Raw genomic sequence first — 20,108 nt, 5'->3', positions numbered from 1 at the left:
TCGGCGAGCTAATGCTTGTTTACCTTTAATAAATCATTTGCTCATACGCTGTTTCTAGGCAATGTCCTAAACTCTTGTGGAAAGCTGCTTTATCAGTGGTGACGCAGAACACAACCTGCTTCTGACTCATAACGTACTACACTCGAGAGAGCACTGTACTAAAACGCAGCTGGAATTAGCTGGCATAGAACATAGCATTTCAGATCAAATCAGATAAGATGTCCAGTTGACATGCTCAAAGAGCTGCTTTGTGCTATGCCGCATCGATGTAAATAGTTTCTCATCTCATCTCCTTTTTTGTCATCTGATATGTATGGTTGAGAAGCCTGTGGAAGGACATGATGCTTGGGTGCATAATCCCAGTCCATCTCCCATTGTCCATAATCAAACAAAAATATATGACAATAGCCAGTCTCTACACAGGGTCTTTATGGCGAGTGACCGACTGGTACTCACCGAGGGCATTTGGCTGGAAAGAAGATGGCCGTCCTGAGCCAGCATGTTGGACATCATGAGGGCGGGCAGCTCGGGGTAGGAGTAGGGGTTGATCAGGCCGTTGTGTGGCAGGGAGTGGCAGAGGTAACCAGACTCGTGGTCCATCAGATGGAGGAGGGGCGGCTCCGGGTGGTTGGGCGGGGTTATGGGCGGGATCTCGTAGTCCTCGTCGCCTCCCCCATTTCCACCGCCGCCCCCACTCTGACCTGTATAGCTCTGGAAGGAGAGAGAGACAGACAGAGAGAGACAGAGAGAGAGAGAGACACAGAGAGAGAGAGAGAGAGAGAGAGAGAGAGAGAGAGAGAGAGAGAGAGAGAGAGAGAGAGAGAGAGAGAGAGAGAGAGAGAGAGAGAGAGAGAGAGAGAGAGAGAGAGAAAGAGAGAGACAGAGACAGAGAGAAAGAGAGACAAAGACAGAGAGACAGAGAGACAGAGAGAGAGAGAGAGAGAGAGAGAGAGAGAGAGAGAGAGAGAGGTAGAAGAGGTGAGTATAATAACAAAGCATTCTTGAAGAAATACCTTAAACAGGTGTTATCGTTATTAAAGAAGAAACCCACAGAAACTGCCAAGAGCACAGTGTGTTTACATTTAGTCACAGCAACATCTGCATCTGGGTGTATTCATTAATACAGTAGGTTGAGATACGAGTCACAATAAAAGGGGAAGTGACTGAACTCGGAGAGAACAAAAGAAAGAAATAGCAGGGAAATTCAATGGGGAATGAAAAGCAATTTTGTCTGAGGCGATCTGACTCCTATTGTAATGACTGAGTCAAATTAATCATCACAAATAATATTCCGGTGTCAGCCATTCAAGGGGCTTTAATAGAATTTTTATGATTCATGTCTCGCAGCATACATCAAACAGTCAGTTCTGCAACATTTCAGAAATCAATTCAGTATCATCTTTGTGTAGGCTGTCATCCTCGGCAGAACAGTGGCCATTTATCTCTCCAAGAAATACTTTTATAAAATAAGGGGAGAGGGGAAAAGGGGATGAATTTCTCTCCCCTTTTCCAACTGTAAATAACTCAAAAGCAGCAAAGAGGGACAATCGGGTTAGATTCCTCCACCACAGACCTGCTGCTTTTACTGAAATGATCACATCATCTAATGCACTGAACAGCACTGCCTCATATTCACCCTCCCTTCAGGGAGATGAAAGGAAAAGGGACCAACATTAAAAACACTAACCAGCTTCGATCCGATCACAACCATATTATGACTTATTATAACAACAATGATAATGATGCAGGGATGTAGACATTGAATGAACGCCACATTTAAACGCGCTCCCCCCCGCGCCTGCCGTGCGGCCCTGGATGGAGCGCTCGTAATTGCCTCCGTTTGATTTACGTTGTCCCTGGCATTGTCTAAAACAAGTGGATGTTCGTTTTCTAGAATGTGCTTTGAAGACAGATGTTTTTGTGAACCTAGGGGGGATGGTGTTATTGTTTGGTCTAATGGACAAGAAAACGAACATTTCCTGAGATTCAATTTCCCTCATAATTGTTGGAAGGAAACAAAATTGTCTGTTGTAAACATTGAGGGCATTGTGTGAAGTGAGTTTCTCTGCAGGTCCTAGGGGAGTCATGCATCGCCATGATCTGCTACAATGAGCCAGCATTGTTAGAACATTCCTCACAAGAAATACCTGGCAGGGCCACAGCAGAAAATAGGCATGTGCTTCGTCATCATCTAGCCTGTGTGCTTCGGAATATATATCTTTTGTTTTGTATTTTGATACCACCAAATACCACAGAAAGGATATGTTTCTTCAGCCTATCAAATGTTATTGGACGGTGTTAGGGAAGGGAGTGAAAACTTGTCATAATACAACTTAGGAGCCTTGTCCAATGCCCTTGATGATAAAATGTAAATACCAAGGACATTCCCAGTTGAATTGTTGCAAGATAAATTATTCATATGCCTCTATTCAGAGTGAGATTGCACACCCGGAACCAACGTACACTCTGGCTAATGTATACTCTTTTCTCCTTTGAAAATACAATCTAAACCAAGGGTATGCATTTGATGGATCATATAGGCTAGTGTGTGTACAGTTACGTCCTTATGCTACAGAACCGACTTTCTTAACAAAACCTTTCTGTATAGTTTTGAAAGCAATCTTTCATGATTGAATTATAATGCACAATACCACAATTACATTACACGCCACATTGGAGTTATATTTTTCTGTTTTCGGATAAATGCACGAGGGAATATTCTTTTCTACATACAGTGTGCCTGGTACGGTCTGTAGGAAACATTCGGCGCCGTTTTAATTAAGAGCGCGTCTTCAGAGACCAAGCGCACATGAGAACACACCTTTCATTTAAGAGAAACAGATGAACAGACAGTTGGTGTGGGGATGGACGGGGAGGGAATATAGTGTTGACTGGGAAGCTTTCCAGGTTATCTGTGCTGGCACGGAGCTAACTGTGCTCTGTGCTGCCACAGTAGGCCCGTCTAATTGGGTTTATCACAACATTTGTTCCTTTGAATTCAAGGCCTTCCCAATCGCAGATCATTTCGACCTAACACTGATTTTGCTTTGTGGTCTGCAATGTAGGATATATTATATGACCGTAGATATTTGTCACATGCTCTGATGCTGGGCTGGGATGGAGGTATTGTTAGGCCGTTGTTAATCGGACATCTGACCATCTGTGCTCTATATTAATCTGACTACCAAATGAAGAGAATCTTTTTTCCTTTTCGTCCGTGGGTTTACTGAATACTGTAGCCCTCTGTTTGGTATATCGTGGCGTTCATGCTGAGATTAGACAGAAAGACTCCAATCACAAATAGCCAGCATAATTAAATCCAGAAGCCCTCTTTGTTGCATTCAAGGGCACTCAAGACCTGCTAATTCCAGTTAATGGTATGGTTATGTTGTTAAACTATTCATGTAATTAAAACGTCCTTGGCCCTGCATGTGAATTCCTTCTTTTATAAGCACAACACTGCTAAATAAGAAGAGAAAACTCCGTTTGTATGTGGATCAATCATTTACAGGGCTGAATGGTTCAACTGATAATCCCACGACAAACTAAAAGCTGTCCACGTTCTCCTGGACTGAGCCCTCAGTTTGTCCACAAGGAGGTCCCCTCCACACTGAACACGCTGTGCCACGGAAGGGGCCGGAGACGTTTTCCACGTCAGCGCAGGGCGGGGCCCGGCAGGGGCGAGGAAGACGATGACAGATCAGCCTAACCACTAATGTGCACTTATCTGCCTGGCGGAGAGCTTTGTCACAGTGTGATTTATGCTTACACCCCACCCCACCCCACCACCCCCCTTTTACTCCCACCACCCCCACCCTCGACCCCCTTCACCCACCGCCCTCCTCGCCTCGGCCCCCCAAAACAGAGTTATCTTCTTCTGCCACACGCTGGCGAACTCAAGAGAAGAGAGGGTTATCTGGGGGGGGGGGGAGGGGGGGGGGAATTGGGGCACCTCGATCTGTTTTCCTTCTCTCCCTTGTGTTCCCCGTAGGAAGAGGACATGCTCAGAGTTAACCAGGGGATCCAGATATACAGCCAACTGTCCGCAGACCCTTTCCCTGCATGTTCTCCACTGTGATCTGGTCTCTGGAGGAGGGGATCCCTCATTGAATTGCTCCTCCCAAGGTTTCTTGCATTTTTTCTCCTCTAATGAGTTTTTCTGGGACTTTTTCCTTGTCTTCCTTGAGGGTTTAGGTTGGTTGAGGGGCAGTTCTATGGGCGTATGTGAAGCCCTCTGTGATATGCTTGCATGTAAAAAGGGCTATACAAATACATTTAGATTTGATTTGATCTGATGGCCCGATGAGCCAAAATGAAGGTCATCAAGTGGCTCCCCTCCTGTCTTTATGAAATGAGCCACACCTTTATTCCTGAGGATGTTAGACCCTACATTCAGGCTCTAAATGTTGTGAGTCCATCCGATCTAATGAGTCCCAGCTCTGGTATCGCTCCTAATACGGGCGGAATTCATAATAATTAATTAAAGCCATCATCTCTGCTACAATATCATGTCGGGGATATCAACGCACCACAAAGACCTTTCTAAGATGACAGACAGGGGGGGCGGGATCATGTTCCTGCCACCCTACACCCCCTACCTCACCCCCACCCCCTAACCCCCAGCCCCTCTCATCCCTTCCTTCCAAACAGAGCAAAGAGCTGCATTATTTATCCGTCACTCTGTTACTATTTGGAAATGTGTGGAATCTGAAACCACAAATGTTCTAGGTTTTGTCTCAGTGAATGGGAGAGAGAGGCCAGGCACAGTTCCAGCCCAAACCCAATGTCCTGGGCACCGTCGATGAGACCAAGTACATTACAAAGCCTTACAACGCTGTTTGTGATGTCACGTTACATCAAGTACTGTGGCGCAATCGTTTCGAAACGACATCGAGGAGTGCGGTTTACGGAACAACAAAGAAAGACGAAAGAAAAGGGACCGAGAAACAAATGAACGCAAAAATGCGAGAGGAATGAATGGGAAGTTAGATGGACGAGGTCGATTTAGGAACACAATCCAAATGTGTCTACATCCTCTGAGGGTCGACATGGTTTGGTCCAGTTTAGTTACAGAGGCTTGTTGATTACCGAGCCGGCTTTGACTAAAACTACTTCCTAATTGGAAATCAGTCTCTGTCCCTTCTCCTCTGTGTCGTCGTCTGTTCTCCTTCTCCTCCTCCCCATTTCTCTCGTCATCTTGCTCCTTCCCAAGGTCAGCGGGTCAACTTCATTTGATCGCATGTCAGCCCAGATTAGAATCAAGGCTTTTGTGCAATGTCATATTTCATTACGGGTTTGACTCATCTCGCAGGTCACGGGGTCACCCTTATTTGATTGGATGACAGAAATGATATAATTTGTGTTTAACCCTGGGCTGTATGGGCTCTGAGTGGTGTACTAATGCATTTCGCAGAGATAGGGCGGCCCTTTTGCGGCAGTGGCTAATCTGAAGTGGCATTCCACAGAGTTGAATGGAGCCAAAGCTTTTGCAAAACATGTAGGGGTTACACAGGGGTTTATCAAATAATAAACATAAGTCTCTGTTCTCTCTCGCTCTCTCTCTCCCTTTCTCTGTTCTCTCCTCGTTTATTCTCTCCCTCATTCTCTCTCATGTCAGCAGGCTCTGAGAGCGGGGAGGCAGTCCCTCACAGGTCATTATCGGTGCACACTGAGGTGGAACCGAAACGGAGTTGAAACGATTCCCACAGACACTGACTGCAGCAGCAGACAACAGAGCTCCATTAACATGGATGGGAAACTGGGAACATTTTGTAGACTGTATCCTGTTTATATATGTTTGGGGTGGGGGGAGGGGGGTAAACAACAACAGATGCTAGCTCGTAGCATGTGAATAGATGGCGTGTTTAATAGGCACGCGTTCACGTCTAGCCGGGAGTGGGATGATGCAAGCGAAAGGAAGCGACCCCCCCCCCCCCCCGCCGTAGGAAGGGTGCTGTGGAGACGCAGTGAGCGCTCGGCGGTGCGAGGGGACTCAAGTCAGTCATCCTCTTTGCTGATGCAACGAGACAACGGGCCAGCAGAGAAGGCTACAGTGGGTTCCCCGTCGCCACTCTGAAGAACTGTGGCACGACACTCTGCCACCACCGAGGTGGACCGAGAGAGAAGGAGGGATGGAGGGGGAGGGATGGATAGAAGGAATGAGGGCTCGGGCGGAAGGGGAGGAGGGAGGAAGGTCGCGGGTGATTGGGGGGGAAATGAAAATTCAACATTTCAAATGAGAACCATAATCAAACTTATTGCCTGACAGGGGGAATCAAGGATCCCAGCATTGCCCTGTCAGATGTATTACTCCTACAGTCTCCTCTGTCTCTTCCTATAGAGAGCAGCCATCAAACCCTAGAAGAAGAAACCTATTCTGTGTAACTTTATCCATTGGAGGTTTGTCTGTTCAGTTGAACAGGAGGTCTCCACATGAGCTCCATCCACCACCATCATCGCACACCAGACAGGCAGAACGGAGCACAAGAGCCGCATCACCCCGGAATCACAATCCACCATCATTAGTCAGCACCACTATCCTACACTCATTGTTACTTTAGCGATTTGTTGATGTGAGACAATGGCGCCACAGTGTTGGAATGCAAAAGTCGTTTTGTTTCAACAACAAAAGAAGAGAAGAGAGCAACCCGTGTCTGGACTGGACAAGACAATTGTGGAAACGGCCCAATGAGAGGGTGGTGGGATCTTGTGTGATCCACACAGTAAAAGAAGGGCTGTGATGGGACGGACACATCCGAACAAGCTCTTATTGTACTGGAAAGGGTTGGGATCCTGTCACTAGCATGTCGGTGGGGAGAGTGTGTGTGCCTGTGTGTGTGTTAGGAGTTATTGTGTGTGTGTGTGTGTGTGCCATCACACATGGGTGCATGCACTGGTGATGCCAGCGTGTGCTTTTTTTTTTTGTGCACTTTCGTGCCATTGTGTGTTTTAATGGGACAATTAGGTTACAGTGAGCATGTCTCTAACGTCCCTACCCTACGACCGAGTCAATGAGGCTGTGAATCGGTGACTGGCACAGCTGGTAAGGACTGGTGGCCAGCGTGTGGCCCCTCCTGCCCCCTGGTGCCATTGTTCCTGAGGGGGAGGAGGGGGGCAAGGATGCACGGTCCCCCACAGTGAATGAGCCACTTCATCCCTGGCCAGGGCTTCTGGGGCCTTCTCTCCGGGCCACAACAGAACCCTTCACCACACAGTCCCACCGAGATGGCTTCTCCAATCTCCTCACGAGCGTTGCTCCACGAAAACACATGCTACAGTAAAACACACACCGGAAAATTCCGGAAAGGGGGGATCAACCGAATCAAATCCCCATGTCTCCACACACTTCAGTATAAGAGGCTGCTAAAAAAGGCAGCCCTCTCAAGGGCTGATTCAGTGTCCTGAGGTAAAATCGTATGATCGAAACACTCCTTTGAAAACCTTTGATGGGAGAAAAGGTAAATAGAGTGAATAGAATTACAGTTTCTAAATCTCACATGTGTGCTGTGTGCTGGGGATCTGACCTGCAGACTCTGTGAGTGCTTGTTTAGTTTCTCCAAGTGAGAGCTGTTGGAGTGGAAGGCCTACAAAAACCCATTAGGACAGCCATTAGATTCATTTGATCACCTACGGCAACAGGGTGACCGACAGCTTGGCAAGGCAAGGTCCTTGCACAAATATACAGCTGTGCATTTTTTGTTTTGCCAGTGCCATGTCAGGAAAGTATTTCAAACAGAAAGCTGTTATTGGGCAAGGGAGTGGGAAAAAGAGAAGGAGAGAGAGAGAGATTTCAAATGACTGTAAAAAGGCCATGGGGAGCAAGCTTTCTGCTGCAGCAACAAATATGCCTGCACATCTTTTCACTTTGTCTCCAGCCCCTGCTTCGTCAGCGAACGGCTATAGAAATATTTTGGCAGGCCGCTCTTTGTTTTCATTTTCACAAAAGATGGAGAGAGGGAGGTGGGAGTTGGTGGTGGGGGGGGGGGGGGGTGCTGGGGGGGAGTGGTTGAGCCTGCCACTCTCTGCCCCTGCTCCAATCTAAACAGCAGGAGGAAGCTGTAAATCAAACTAACGCGGCAGTGTGTAATTCAGACCAGCAGGGTCGGGCCAGCGAGCGTCGGGACCCCGAGCGGTGGGAGTTTACGAAATGCCGCAGAGAGGCTTTAATCAGCGCAACGATCCGATGATACTGTCTACCCCAATCACCGGGCTTCCTGTCAGTCACACACGGCTGAACTTCACCAATCAGCCTCTCCGAGGCAAGACAGACCGGCTGAGATTGGGTCGGGGCCAAGGAGAGAGTTACTCATCTGATCTGGGGAGGCAAGCGGAGCACCTCTGGGTTGCATCTACAGGGATGAGGTGATAGATATGTCAGGAATTTGACACCCCTTACAGAAAAAAACGAGTCATACAATGTCCTATTAGAAACATGTGGAGAGTGTGAGTGCTGGAGAGCTGGTGTTCTGTTGATTTGTCCTAACCTTGTCAGATTCTCCGACTGTAGCGCACAATTATAGCTCCAATTAACCCTAGTCCTAATCCTAGCCCTAATCCTAGCCCTAATCCTAGCCCTAATCCAAACCCTAACCCTGAGAATGAACAGAAATAAGCAAAACACTTCCTTACATGAAGAAATCCATCACAAAAACGATGCAATATTAATGTGTACATGCGCAGTAAGCCCTGGTGGGACAATCTGAAGGGTAAAATGAAATATCAAGACACCGGCCGAAGCCTGTGTGCTGCAGGCTTATTACGAGATGAAGCGCATCTTATTTACATTATTGTGGCTTAACCTCAGTTCAACAGATCTGCTTTTCACAACTCTTTGAAAGCTGGGTGCCTCTCTCAGCCGAGCCATCACACCTCTGTGATTTGCACTCAAACACAAACTCCACGAACGCTAGCATGGGCTAGTTGGTGCTAAACTGCACACAAAAGCATGAAAAGCAACCAAGCATGAGGCTGGTACATATATCGTTGTCAAATGTTTCAAATGACTCGTGCCAGGGGCTTCTCTTTGTAGATCGATTCAATGAATCGAAGGTGGAGTTTGAATTAAAAAGACGGCGAACAGAAAATAGGAATGCACTTCACTTTATCATCAGGCTTTAAACGGACCCACCGCCTGGCAGAACCGTGGCGTTTGGTGCCGGGCGCCAGCATCTGCAGGTAGAAGCAGCAGTAGGAGAGATGCCCAGTAGAGGTCTGGCGGTGGTACAGTAGCCTACACTCACTCGGAGCGTCAGACCACAGGAACACGCCTGGCAGCCGAGACGCCACAATGGGGCCAATCAATAAAACCTTGTTACGCTAATTGCGAGATCATAATCGGCGCTCCTACTTCAGCTGAATATCCAAGCAGTTCTTCCATTAGGTGAATTATTCCTGGTATAGTCTCTCTCTCTCTCTCCATCTTTTTCTCTTTCTGGCATGCAGTATTCAGGACAAACTGTATTTTTTGCAAAAGGACAAACTGTATTTTTTATCTTAACTCACAGAGGAACATATCAATGAACGAATGTTGAGTTAGTCAAGTTTTTCTTATCCCGAAACTACTGTACACTGTAGCTAGACAACATCTACAAAATATATGATCTCCCTTGACCAAACGGTTCTGATATTCTGTACGAGGGAGCCTTTAGCTCTAGTTCTCAGGATAACTATTTGGACCCCCTGAGTTCCTGCAGCTACAGAGCTGCTTTTATAGGGTAACTTGTATCAAGGCTCTCTTACAGCTAGCTGAATTCATCCAGGGTCACAACTAGCCACATCGATCCATACAGGAGACACTGCAGCTCAGGGCTCAATGCCCATTCTTGTGTGTATACAGTGTTGCCACGGTGATCCCCGGGGGCAGACAAAGTTCTCGTTGAGACGACGGCCAGAGTCTGATCTTGTCCTCTAATCACTAGCAACTCTGTCTGCTGCAGGCAGAAGGGCCGGTAACCCAATGACATAGAGAGAAGCCTCTAATGAGAAATATAAAGGAGAGGTAGCCTTGAGCGAGTATGTGCTTCTGTATATGTTGTGTGTGTGTGTGTGTGTGGATGTGTGTGTGTGACAGAGAGCTAACTGGGATCAGGACCCTACGCCTCAGAACAGTGGACCATCTGACCTAGTTCCTCGTGACTCATCGAGACGTCCAGATCTAACCACCACCTCCACAGGTAGTCTTGATGAACCAGCATCCACGGGTGGGATGAAGCGCAGAGAGGCAGCCAAACGCTGACACCGACACTTTTCACATAGTTTGGAGGCGGAACCACTGACCCAAATGCATTTCAATGCACTTTGAGGTAAAGTGAAAAGCTCCCCAAAAAAGAAGTTTTGAAAAATTAAATGTCAAGCTGCCGAAAGTGGGAAAGGGAGATATATGCGATGTGGGAGAGATAATTACCAACGTACCGTGGAGATAGACGAGATTGCACCCCTCTTGTTTCTATCCTGTTTTAGGTCTGTACCACCCCCCCCCCCCCCACACACACACACACACACACGCTCCCCCTTTAGGCAGCACCCCCTGAGCGTAGCTGTCAGACAGAACAAGAGGCCGAACTTGGTCAAGCGGAGAACAGAGGAAGGCACATGTCAAACGGGAGGAGATCTCTGAGTACACAAAGTGGAACACAGCAAAGCAGAGTCCTCGTCCGCCTCCCTCCGTCTCTCTCTCCTTCGCTCCCTCGCTTCCACTCCCGTTCGCTCGCTCTGTCTCTCTGTCCGGTTCACAATCCGACGCTACTGTTTCCGCCAAAAACTCAAAAACGGTGGAACGGTAAACAACGATACCGATAGGAAGCTGCAGCGTCGGGTCTGCTCTCGTAATTGCGATTGACAAGGATGAACGCTTTTTCCTCACTGAAACTCAACAAATCCCCCCCCCCCCCCCCAAGCTTAAACAGAGCCATATGGCAGCCCATGTGCTGAGACCCAGGCCAGCTGTAGCGCTCCGTCCTTTACCGCTGCACGTCGGTCCTCCAGCACACCCGGGCTCGCGCGCAACTCCATTCGAAATCAATCCCATTTGAGACGTCACGTTAAGTCTTTTAGGGGGGGGGGGGGGGGGGGGCGTGACATCACACCCATCTGACACTGTGAGCGTGAGGCTAACTGACTCGCTAGCTCCCTGACTTTTCGAGCCGCATCTCACAGGTGATCCGCGATGAGAGGACACCCGCGTCGGAGAGCACGGAAGTGCGGCCTGCTGTGACAGGCGCCCTGGCTGCCTGTCGAAGCGGAATCCTGTCGTCCTATAGACAACAGAGAGGGAGATTGCAGAGAGTGCAGTGTCTGGAGCGAGAGAGACTCACCTGGTTTGGGGAGAGGAACTCCTGGTTGTTTTCATTCATGTACATGTTGTCACCATCAAACTGGAGAGGGGAAGGGGTACGGGGGAAGGAGGGAGAGAGAAGGTAATGTAATTAGTCAGCAGCGTGCACTGAGGCGGTCCCAGTGTTCCCCCCTGTCCCCTTCCTCAGACCTCCGCCACTCTCCTGGATGTCAGTAATTACAGTTCATTAAAGAGCTGTATAATTAGACGCCATCATACTGGTGTAACTCACACTCCCTGACTTGCCCGCAGCCCCAGTGTGTCTGTATGTCTGTGTGTGTGTGTGTGGGGGGGTGTGTGTGTGTGTGTGGGGGTGTGTGTGTGTGAGTGTGTGTGTTGTCTGCCCCGCGAGTCACGAGAGGTGATAAAGAGGATGGACATGCCGGAGTGATAATCACAGCAGACAAAACAACATGAGCACGGGTCAGCCAACCAGCCTGCCAAACCTGCAGCCTGCCTGCCTGCCTGCCTGCCTGCCAACATTCCAGCCAGCAAGCCAGCCATACGGAGACCAATAGGGCAGAACAGCCTTCAGCACTTCCACACCCAGCCAGAGGAAACCTCAGAGACACCAGGACAGCCCTCAGGCTCACGACTGGATGGGGGGGGGGTGGTTTGGGCAGAAGTGCGCCCCTGAGCTAATGGGGGGCAACGAGAGGTGAGAAGAGGGGGAGGGAGTAGAGGGGGTAGAAAGCGAGGGACGGTGATTTCGTGAGAGGGGGGGGGGGGAGCGACACGGGCCCTAACTAGGAAGGGAGGGGGGAAGGGGGGAAACGGGAGGCGGGGAGGGGTGTGGGCACGGTGTCAGCAACACAGCAGCAGCGCCTGTGGCACTAGCGGTGGTTGTTCTTGTGGTAGCTGTGATTAACACTGGGGTCAGAGCCAGGGGCCGCAGCTTGGAGCGCCACACGCTCCCAGTCTCTCCGTCCGTGTGCCACTGGCTTGCACTCGTTTAGGAAGCGAGACGCGTGGGGAATCGGCCAATAGGGCTGGTATATTGATTTCTAATACAGTTACAGTCAGGACTCACTGCTGGAGGGGCGGGTCATGACATACTTCCTACTGTTGCCATTTACGGTCAGAGTTTGACTGTTTCTCACATAGTCAATTTTTTGTAAAGTATGTTTTATATGACAGCACACCAGAGGAATGCTCTTGTTCTTTAGTTGGAGCTGTACGACTCCACGCAGATAACATACTCACTGTCAGAAGAACTATCTCAACAACACTAGGGAGGGAAATAATGGACAATCACTAGAATTAGTCTATTTGTTAGCCTACTTCTCATCACATCCTTATGGACGTCATGCTTTCAGCATAATGATTTCTCCCTGATGGTGCCATTAGTATGTGGGAACAATCATTGGTTTGCACACTGCAAGTAAAATGAAATCCATTTCTTCCGTAACGTGGAGATGGAGAGGCGATGAGTGCTTTTAGTTCTTTATCAGGGCGGCAAATGAGGTGGAATCCCTGCCATGGATATTTGTGTTTATAGACCTGTATGTCTTCAAGAGCACACTGGAGCCTAGGGTATTTAATGAATAATAAAAGCTATAGTTCTGTTACAAGAGATCATTTGGATATAAGAAAATGTCTTCTAAAATAAAGAAATATATTATAGACTGGATTATTCCAAATCATTTCAAATGAATCGACAACCTGTGGATTTCTGTGCATCTTTTCTTAGTCCAGTTTCTATCCGTCCATGCACGCCTGCTTAATCTAGCAGGGTATAATCATCAGATGAATTAGAACCAGGGATATGTTAGACAGGAGCGGTTTGTTGTTGCAGACTTTGTGGTCATTAATCATACCCATACCCATACCGTGAGATAGGGAGAGTGAGAGAGAGAGAGAGAGAGAGAGAGAGAGAGAGAGAGAGAGAGCGAGAGAGAGAGAGAGAGAGAGAGAGAGAGAGAGAGAGAGAGAGAGAGAGAACGAGAGAGCGAGAGACAATGAGAGACAGATAAACCTTGGTTGGGGGGGAGCATGTTCAAACAACTGATACACATTTGACACCACCAAACCACTTCAGTTTGCAGAGCTGCAAAACACATAGAGGGAGGACTATAAATAGCATGTGTTTGTGTGAGCCACTGTCAGTTTGATGAAGGAAGTACACACCAACATTGAGGTTATGGAACAAGAGTTGACTGAACACCCTCAGTATCAGGCTGTTCCCTGCTCTGAACGAGCACTCCCATGCCATAATAGGATCTTATAAGATGGCATACATGTTCTCTGTAATGGGATAGGAGTGGCTCTGCTAACAAGATGGCCGCTTGCCCATGTGGTGTATTCTTTCAGTCATACAGTGGATACATGTTACCGCGGCTACGTATGTTTTCGATTTAGACACACCGGGTGGAGAGAGAGAGAGAGAGAAAAGAAATGAGGAGGACCTAACCCTCTCCTTCTGCTCCCCTCCTTCACTCCAGAATGTGCCTACCTCGCTTTCCACGCGGCCGTGACTAATGGCGCGTCAGTCAGGAGCACAGATGAGAACAGGCAGTAGTCAAAATACCTGTGTCAGGACTGTGGTCAGTTAAGCATTCACAGACTTCCAGACGGCTCGGCACTGCGATATTCGGGAGATGTTCTGTCGAAAAGGAAGCAGATACGGATGGCCTTGTGTGGGTTCTGTTGTCCAGTGTGTTTGCTCTGGTGCGGGTGTATGTGTGCGTGTGTGTTTGTGGGGTGTTCCTGCATACGTCTGTCCGTCTTTGTCTTTGTCTTTGTATTTCTTCTTGGGGGTCTGTCCAAATGTGTGAGCATGTGCACTATCCCACAACATTATGCAAAGTCCGACTCCCAAAGGTGAAGGCAAACCCACCATATTTGTACAACACAACAGACATGCTCCAACACATCCGTCTCGGCCAGTTATACATGTAACTGGGGGAGGGATGGTCCTCATCTCCACCACCTGCGACACACAGCAACACTGAAACTCAGTCTGACTATTCCTCACTCTCCGAACTGAAGGGAAAAGAAAAGAAATTGGAGCAGCTAAAGATTCTAAACTGATTCAAGACTGAGAGGCAGAGTGTCTACTGACAAAGAGACAGACTGAGAGAGAGAGAGACAGAAGGAGAGAGAGGGAAGGAGAGAGAGAGAGAGAGAAAGGAGAGAGAGAGAGAGAGAGAGAGAGAGAGAGAGAGAGAGAGAGAGAGAGAGAGAGAGAGAGAGAGAGAGAGAGAAAGGGAAGGAAGGAAGGAAGGAAGGAAGGAAGGAAGGAAGGAAGGAAGGAAGGAAGGAAGGAGAAAGCAGGAGTGAGATGTGAGATTGTATGAAATAAAGCATTAAGCAGTAGGCTGTGTTTAACCATGCAGCTGAGTGGATATAGAGAAAAGGCCCTTCTATAGCTCTCATATACTGAGCTTAATTGCTTAAGCATTGTCGTGATATGGTATTCATCTGGTTTCATTTTACCATCTTGTCAATCAACAGACGCCTATTCAAGGGTCTAGGTCACTTCTCACACGACACCTCATCATAATATTAGGAATTCTAAAAAGGCACACCAAAACAGCACCATTTCTGCTTTAAAATAAGAACGTACCCCAAAACAAGAAGACAAAAAAAAGATGGGCTAGCTGTGGTACGCTCAGGAAACAGAGTGGAGCCGATTTAAAACGCTCCACGAGCTAAAAGAAAAGCCCACGCCACCAGCCTTTGACCTCAGAGTAGGCCAGGGTAGGTGTAGAGTTACAGATGGTCGCACAATCATGCCGTTGTGCCTCCTTGAACACAATGAAAACAAAGCTGACACGACGTCCACAGTCAGTCAACCCCCAATCCCCTTCACCTTGACAATAAACACCGCTCAGGCCAAAGAGAAAGACGAAAAACACCCGCGTTCACTTCTCTCCATGCACATGGCACATGTGGAACGTGTCAATCTTATTACTGTAAAGGTAAACCTCTTAATATTCACATTCCGAATTCCATTGGATGTATTTCAGGGGGACATTCATTTTTCAAAGAGCGTACAGGCTTTTCTTTTTTATGAAACGCGAGCGAAGCCATCTGATGTCGTGGCACATGTACTGTAACAAGACTTTCATGTGTTTACAGAAGGTCCTCTTCAGCCTGGGATTCCATTAAAGCTTTGAAAGCTGCATCATATCATAGAGTTGCACAATGGGGGCCTTTCATGGCCAGTCCCCAAGGAGCCCAACAAAGGAGCCTCTCTTTATAGGAGAGAGTCAAGCGATTCCAAAATAGCCAAACACTACTTAGTGTGGTGCTCCTTCGACCCAGCTCAAAGAGCAATTTCCCAAAGTCACTGCGAAGAACATCTGAGGAAGGGCAGACAGGAAGACGGGACACCTGCCTTCCTCTCCGACCGGAGCACGAGCGTAAACGACTTGTGCGCTTCGCGTACCTGGACTTTCGAAAGTCGTCGGGGGATTTCGAACGATGGGAAAAGCGAAAGAATCTCAGTCCAGCGTCCTTTACTCCGGGTCATCAGGAAGCCCCTGTGTCCGTCAGAATGCCGTCCAAACCCCACCCTCATCACAAATCGGTTCCCCAAAGCCCTTATGGAGTTCCATGTGTTTACAGTGTACCGCGACCTCCTCCGTCTCTCCTCCACCGCTTTCCTAGCCTCACCGTGGATTTACATATAAATGTATTTCCCCGGCTGATTCCCCTCCATCAGTCGGATCCTTATAATAATTCCACATTCATTCACCATTCCCAGCCATGCCGTTTTTTTTCCTCCAGTCGTCCCTGGCATTCACACAGCATTTTCTATTACCAATCTAATTGCACATTCCACTCTGACAAGAGCTCATTAAGCCTTAATTATACACATGTTGTTTTCTACAAACATCTCCATTTGGGTCTCTCTGCCTCGTAATTGTTCAGCGGGGACAGCCAGTTGAGATTTCACAGACTGCGCAGTGTACAAGAGAGGAAGAGATGGAGAGGGAAAGAGAAAAAGAGAGAAAGAGCAAACGAGAGAGAGCGAAGTCGGGAGAGCGATTGAGGAAGAGAATGGGAGGAAGAGAGACAAAAAAGGGAGAGAGAGAGAGAGAGAACGAGAAGGGAGAGTGGAGAGAGGGGGGAGAAAGGGGGCAGCCTGGAAGTAGGTCATGTCTCACCATAAACAAGGCACAGTTTCTAAAATAATATATCCATCCAGTGGAAGTAATGCCTAACAAGTGAGTGAATGTGGAGCTCATGTAATATTTACAGAGCACTAATAGATAGATGGCAGGTCTTTTTCTGAACAGTCTCTCCTTTCCAAAGGCAAGGTTTTCTTTTTCTTCTTTTCTCTCTCACCCCTTTTTTCTTGTCATTTGAATTTCAGAGAAAGCCGACTACATTAATACATCTGGGAGGGGGGAGGTGTTGAGACCCCCTCCCTCCCTTTCATTTACCTTTATCCCCTTCCCCCCTCACCCTTCCTACCCTCTCTCCTTCTCTCCACTCCAAGCACCCTGTTTTTTGGGCTGTGATGTTTTTTCACACGTTTGTTACATTGACTGACGGAAAATGGGCCTTAATCCATAACCTTTGTGGCGAGTGCGATGATATTACGAAGTAGAGCTATGCTAAAAGGCTTCTTTAAATTCCAGATGGTGCAGTAAGGTCACCGAACACTTGTTTGGGCGTTGGGCCCAGCAGAGTAGGCCCAGTGGTCAGGACTGGCTGCAGACACTGTTATTGGCTCCGATGCCAGCAATGCTACGGTTTCTGTCCAATTTGAGGGTAATATGTATTGAAAATACCATTGCATGCAAGGTTGGACTGTTTCAGTGTGTTAGAAAGGAAGATCGAGATGACTGCGTTCACCAGACGCCTCGTATTTCCGATCAATATTCCGCACGCCTGGTTCTTCCACATCGCCAGAGTTTCATCAGCCTGATTTCTATATAAATGTCTATTATGAGAAGCTGAACATTTAGTAAACCAGTTCATTACTGTCACCAAGTCTGCATTCCCCCGACAACCCCCAACAGCACTCTGGGGAATCTCAACCACCCATAGCTGACTCACACTCTTAATCATCGTCCATGGACCAACATAACCACAACATGAGGACAACTTTTAACGTACAATTAAATTATTTCCATGATCCTTAAACACTGGTTGCGTGTTAGTATTCGTATGCAGTGAAATAATGGAATATTTTCAGTTATTTCTGGAGCTAGTTAGCCTGCTTGTTTGCGTGTTCGGATGGTTGGCTGGCACTGTTCCATTCTTAGCACAATTACAGTACTATGTACTATCTTCCACGCCGCTATCAAAACAACCATAGATATGCTGCTATCTGAGCACGTGGATATGCAAACATGACTTATTAAACCCCAAAACAACTGCTTATTATGGCACCAAAATACATCTCGACAACTTTCATTACAAAGACCTCTGTAGGCTCCCCAGAACAGAGAGGGTCCCTTTCTTCCTCACTGGCTTAACAGGCAGACTCTTAGATACTCGCTACAGAATAGCGCTCATGCAATATTAATATCACACAGAAATGTTGCAGTCGGAGCCCACTCCATCTCTCACTCACTGCATCATTGACTATGCAAGCCCCCAAATCATCCAGGAAGGAGATGGTGAGAGACAGAGAGAGAGAGAGAGACAGAGAGAAAAAGAGAGAGAGACAGAGAAAAGAGAAAGAGAGAGAGACAGAGAAAAGAGAGAGAGAAAGCTAGAGAGAGAGAAAGAGAGAGAGAGAGAGAGAGAGAGAGAGAGAGAGAGAGAGAGAGAGAGAGAGAGAGAGTCGAACAGAATCCTGAAAAGACCTGTCATCCCAGTAGGAGACGCGGTGCCTTTACCCCGTGTCTCATGTCAGGAGTGAAGGAGCTCACAGAACAACAACAACAACAACAGGAGCATCAACCTGGGTAGGAGGATGACAGTCATGTTAGCACCCCCAGAGCTCAAACAATGGACAAGTACTGTAGCACGCTGGCTGTACTGTGTTTCCAGTGTGGGGGGAGAGGCACACACGGAGTAAGGGTCGTGTCAACACTGCGCTTGGCCTCAGCAGGGCCTACGGTAGCTGTCATTACAGATACAGCATGTTGGACTCTCCAATAAACAAGAAGCAGCCTGGGGCGGGAGCTGAGCTAAAGGACTGGCTGGTGGGGGGTTGAGGGGGACATAGAATGATCAGAACACCTGCTTATTATCTCTCCAAGTAGTGAATCACTGAAAACATGACAGTCTTGCGTGCTAGTGTAGTTTAGATGTCAGATTTTTGATGACATCCACTAACGCCCACTATCCCCACATGTACAGGCAATAGTCTCCCTAGAAAAGGATATTTACCGGGCATTTGAGTGCAAACCGAGCGGTATAAGTGAGTAATAAAGGCATGCAAATTTATAATTTATGTACCAGAAAATATGACTTATGGACAAACAGATGGCTTAAATGAGGTTTCTGTTCCCCATGTCCATGATGGAGTGAAATCCTGTGTGAGTGCTGATCAACATATTGAACCTGACACCACAACAAGTTCACGGCATTCCTCCCCCCCACAGGCAGAGAAACAAGAGTCTGTGCGTGATGCAGGCGGAAGTGGAGGGGGAGGGGGAGTCGGTGTCTGCCCACCTTGACAGGAAGCAGAAAGGTAAGAAGCAGGATCTGACTGAGGTTAGGGGTAGGGGGAAGGGAGGGTGGGGGCGGAAATACAGCAAAACCCACTTTTAACTGAACCGATGAGTAGATACAGATCGGGGAGGAGGAAGTGGGGGGGGGGAGTTTGTGTGCGTGCGAGTGTGTGTGTGTGTGTGTGTGGGGGGGGGGGTGCACCTTGACACTCCTTTCAGCACCTGATAAGTGCAATGGAAAGAAAAAAAAGCATGGTTTCCTCCCAGCATGTTAAGTGGTTTTTCAGAATGCAGCTACAGTTTGGTACTGTGGCAACACATGAAAGTGAAGCACAACAGACACAAGAATATGCAACGAGAACCTCGGAAAATAGAATAAACTGTAAGCCAATTGCGTCATTCATTCCGGCACATTTTACCGGAAATAAACTGTAAATGTTGGTAATAAAAGTAAATGGGGATAGAGAGGAATTTTAGACAACACTGGATATGTTGACAGTCATAGATGTTATACATCACAGTACAAGGCCATGTGATTTTTAAGAATCCCCCTATTGTAATGTTTATTCCACTGTATCTGCGTAAACGTGGCGTGTATGGTTCCAATCAACCAATAGACCATCGACCCGGAGTGCATATTGATATATATTTAATCCCTCCAGTCTCTTGACAAGTATCTCATTCAGATGATTGGTATGTCTGCTCTCCATAGAGCTGCATACAATATTCACTTTAGATAACGTACGATTCCTGGCCCTGAAAGCAGATGGGTTTCTTAGAAATGCTTTGCTAGCACTCTTCTACTTGATAAATGATTTAGGACATGTGGTCTGAAACATCAATACAATCTCTATTGTAATTAAAAAAAGGAGCCCACCAACAATATTACCCTTTTATCATTCAACCCAGAAGCCATAGGGAGAGATAATTCAGAAAAGCACTTGTGCACAGCAAGAGAGCGGAATAAAAGACATATGAAATGAAATGTGCTCTTATCCATTGTCCTTTCCTTTCCGTCCTTCAGAATGTGAATGCATGAAAGCTTGATGAGGTAGATTCTAATTATGATGTTTCCGACGCAAACCATACATCTTCTTCTCCGAGAAATAAGGCAACAATTTTTTTCTTTGGGGGGGGGGGGGGGGGGGGGGGGGGTAGAGTTGATTCCGCAGCACTTTTTTTGTCAAAGCCAATAACCC

General features: G+C 47.5%; 1 protein-coding gene across 1 annotated transcript in view; it reads right to left on the bottom strand.

Annotated features, from left to right (window-relative positions):
* LOC136950976 (TOX high mobility group box family member 2-like) overlaps positions 1-20,108 on the bottom strand; it is a gene marked incomplete in the record, with an annotated part of 53,868 nt that overhangs the window by 20,753 nt on the left and 13,007 nt on the right. Inside the window, 2 exon segments of the mRNA XM_067245530.1 lie at positions 457-711; positions 11,313-11,372. Coding sequence (XP_067101631.1) covers positions 457-711; positions 11,313-11,372 — 315 coding nt within the window.

The sequence above is a fragment of the Osmerus mordax genome, chromosome 1 (genome assembly GCF_038355195.1).
Source record: "Osmerus mordax isolate fOsmMor3 chromosome 1, fOsmMor3.pri, whole genome shotgun sequence".
NCBI lineage: Eukaryota > Metazoa > Chordata > Actinopteri > Osmeriformes > Osmeridae > Osmerus > Osmerus mordax.
This window is presented reverse-complemented; position numbering and strand designations above follow the sequence as displayed.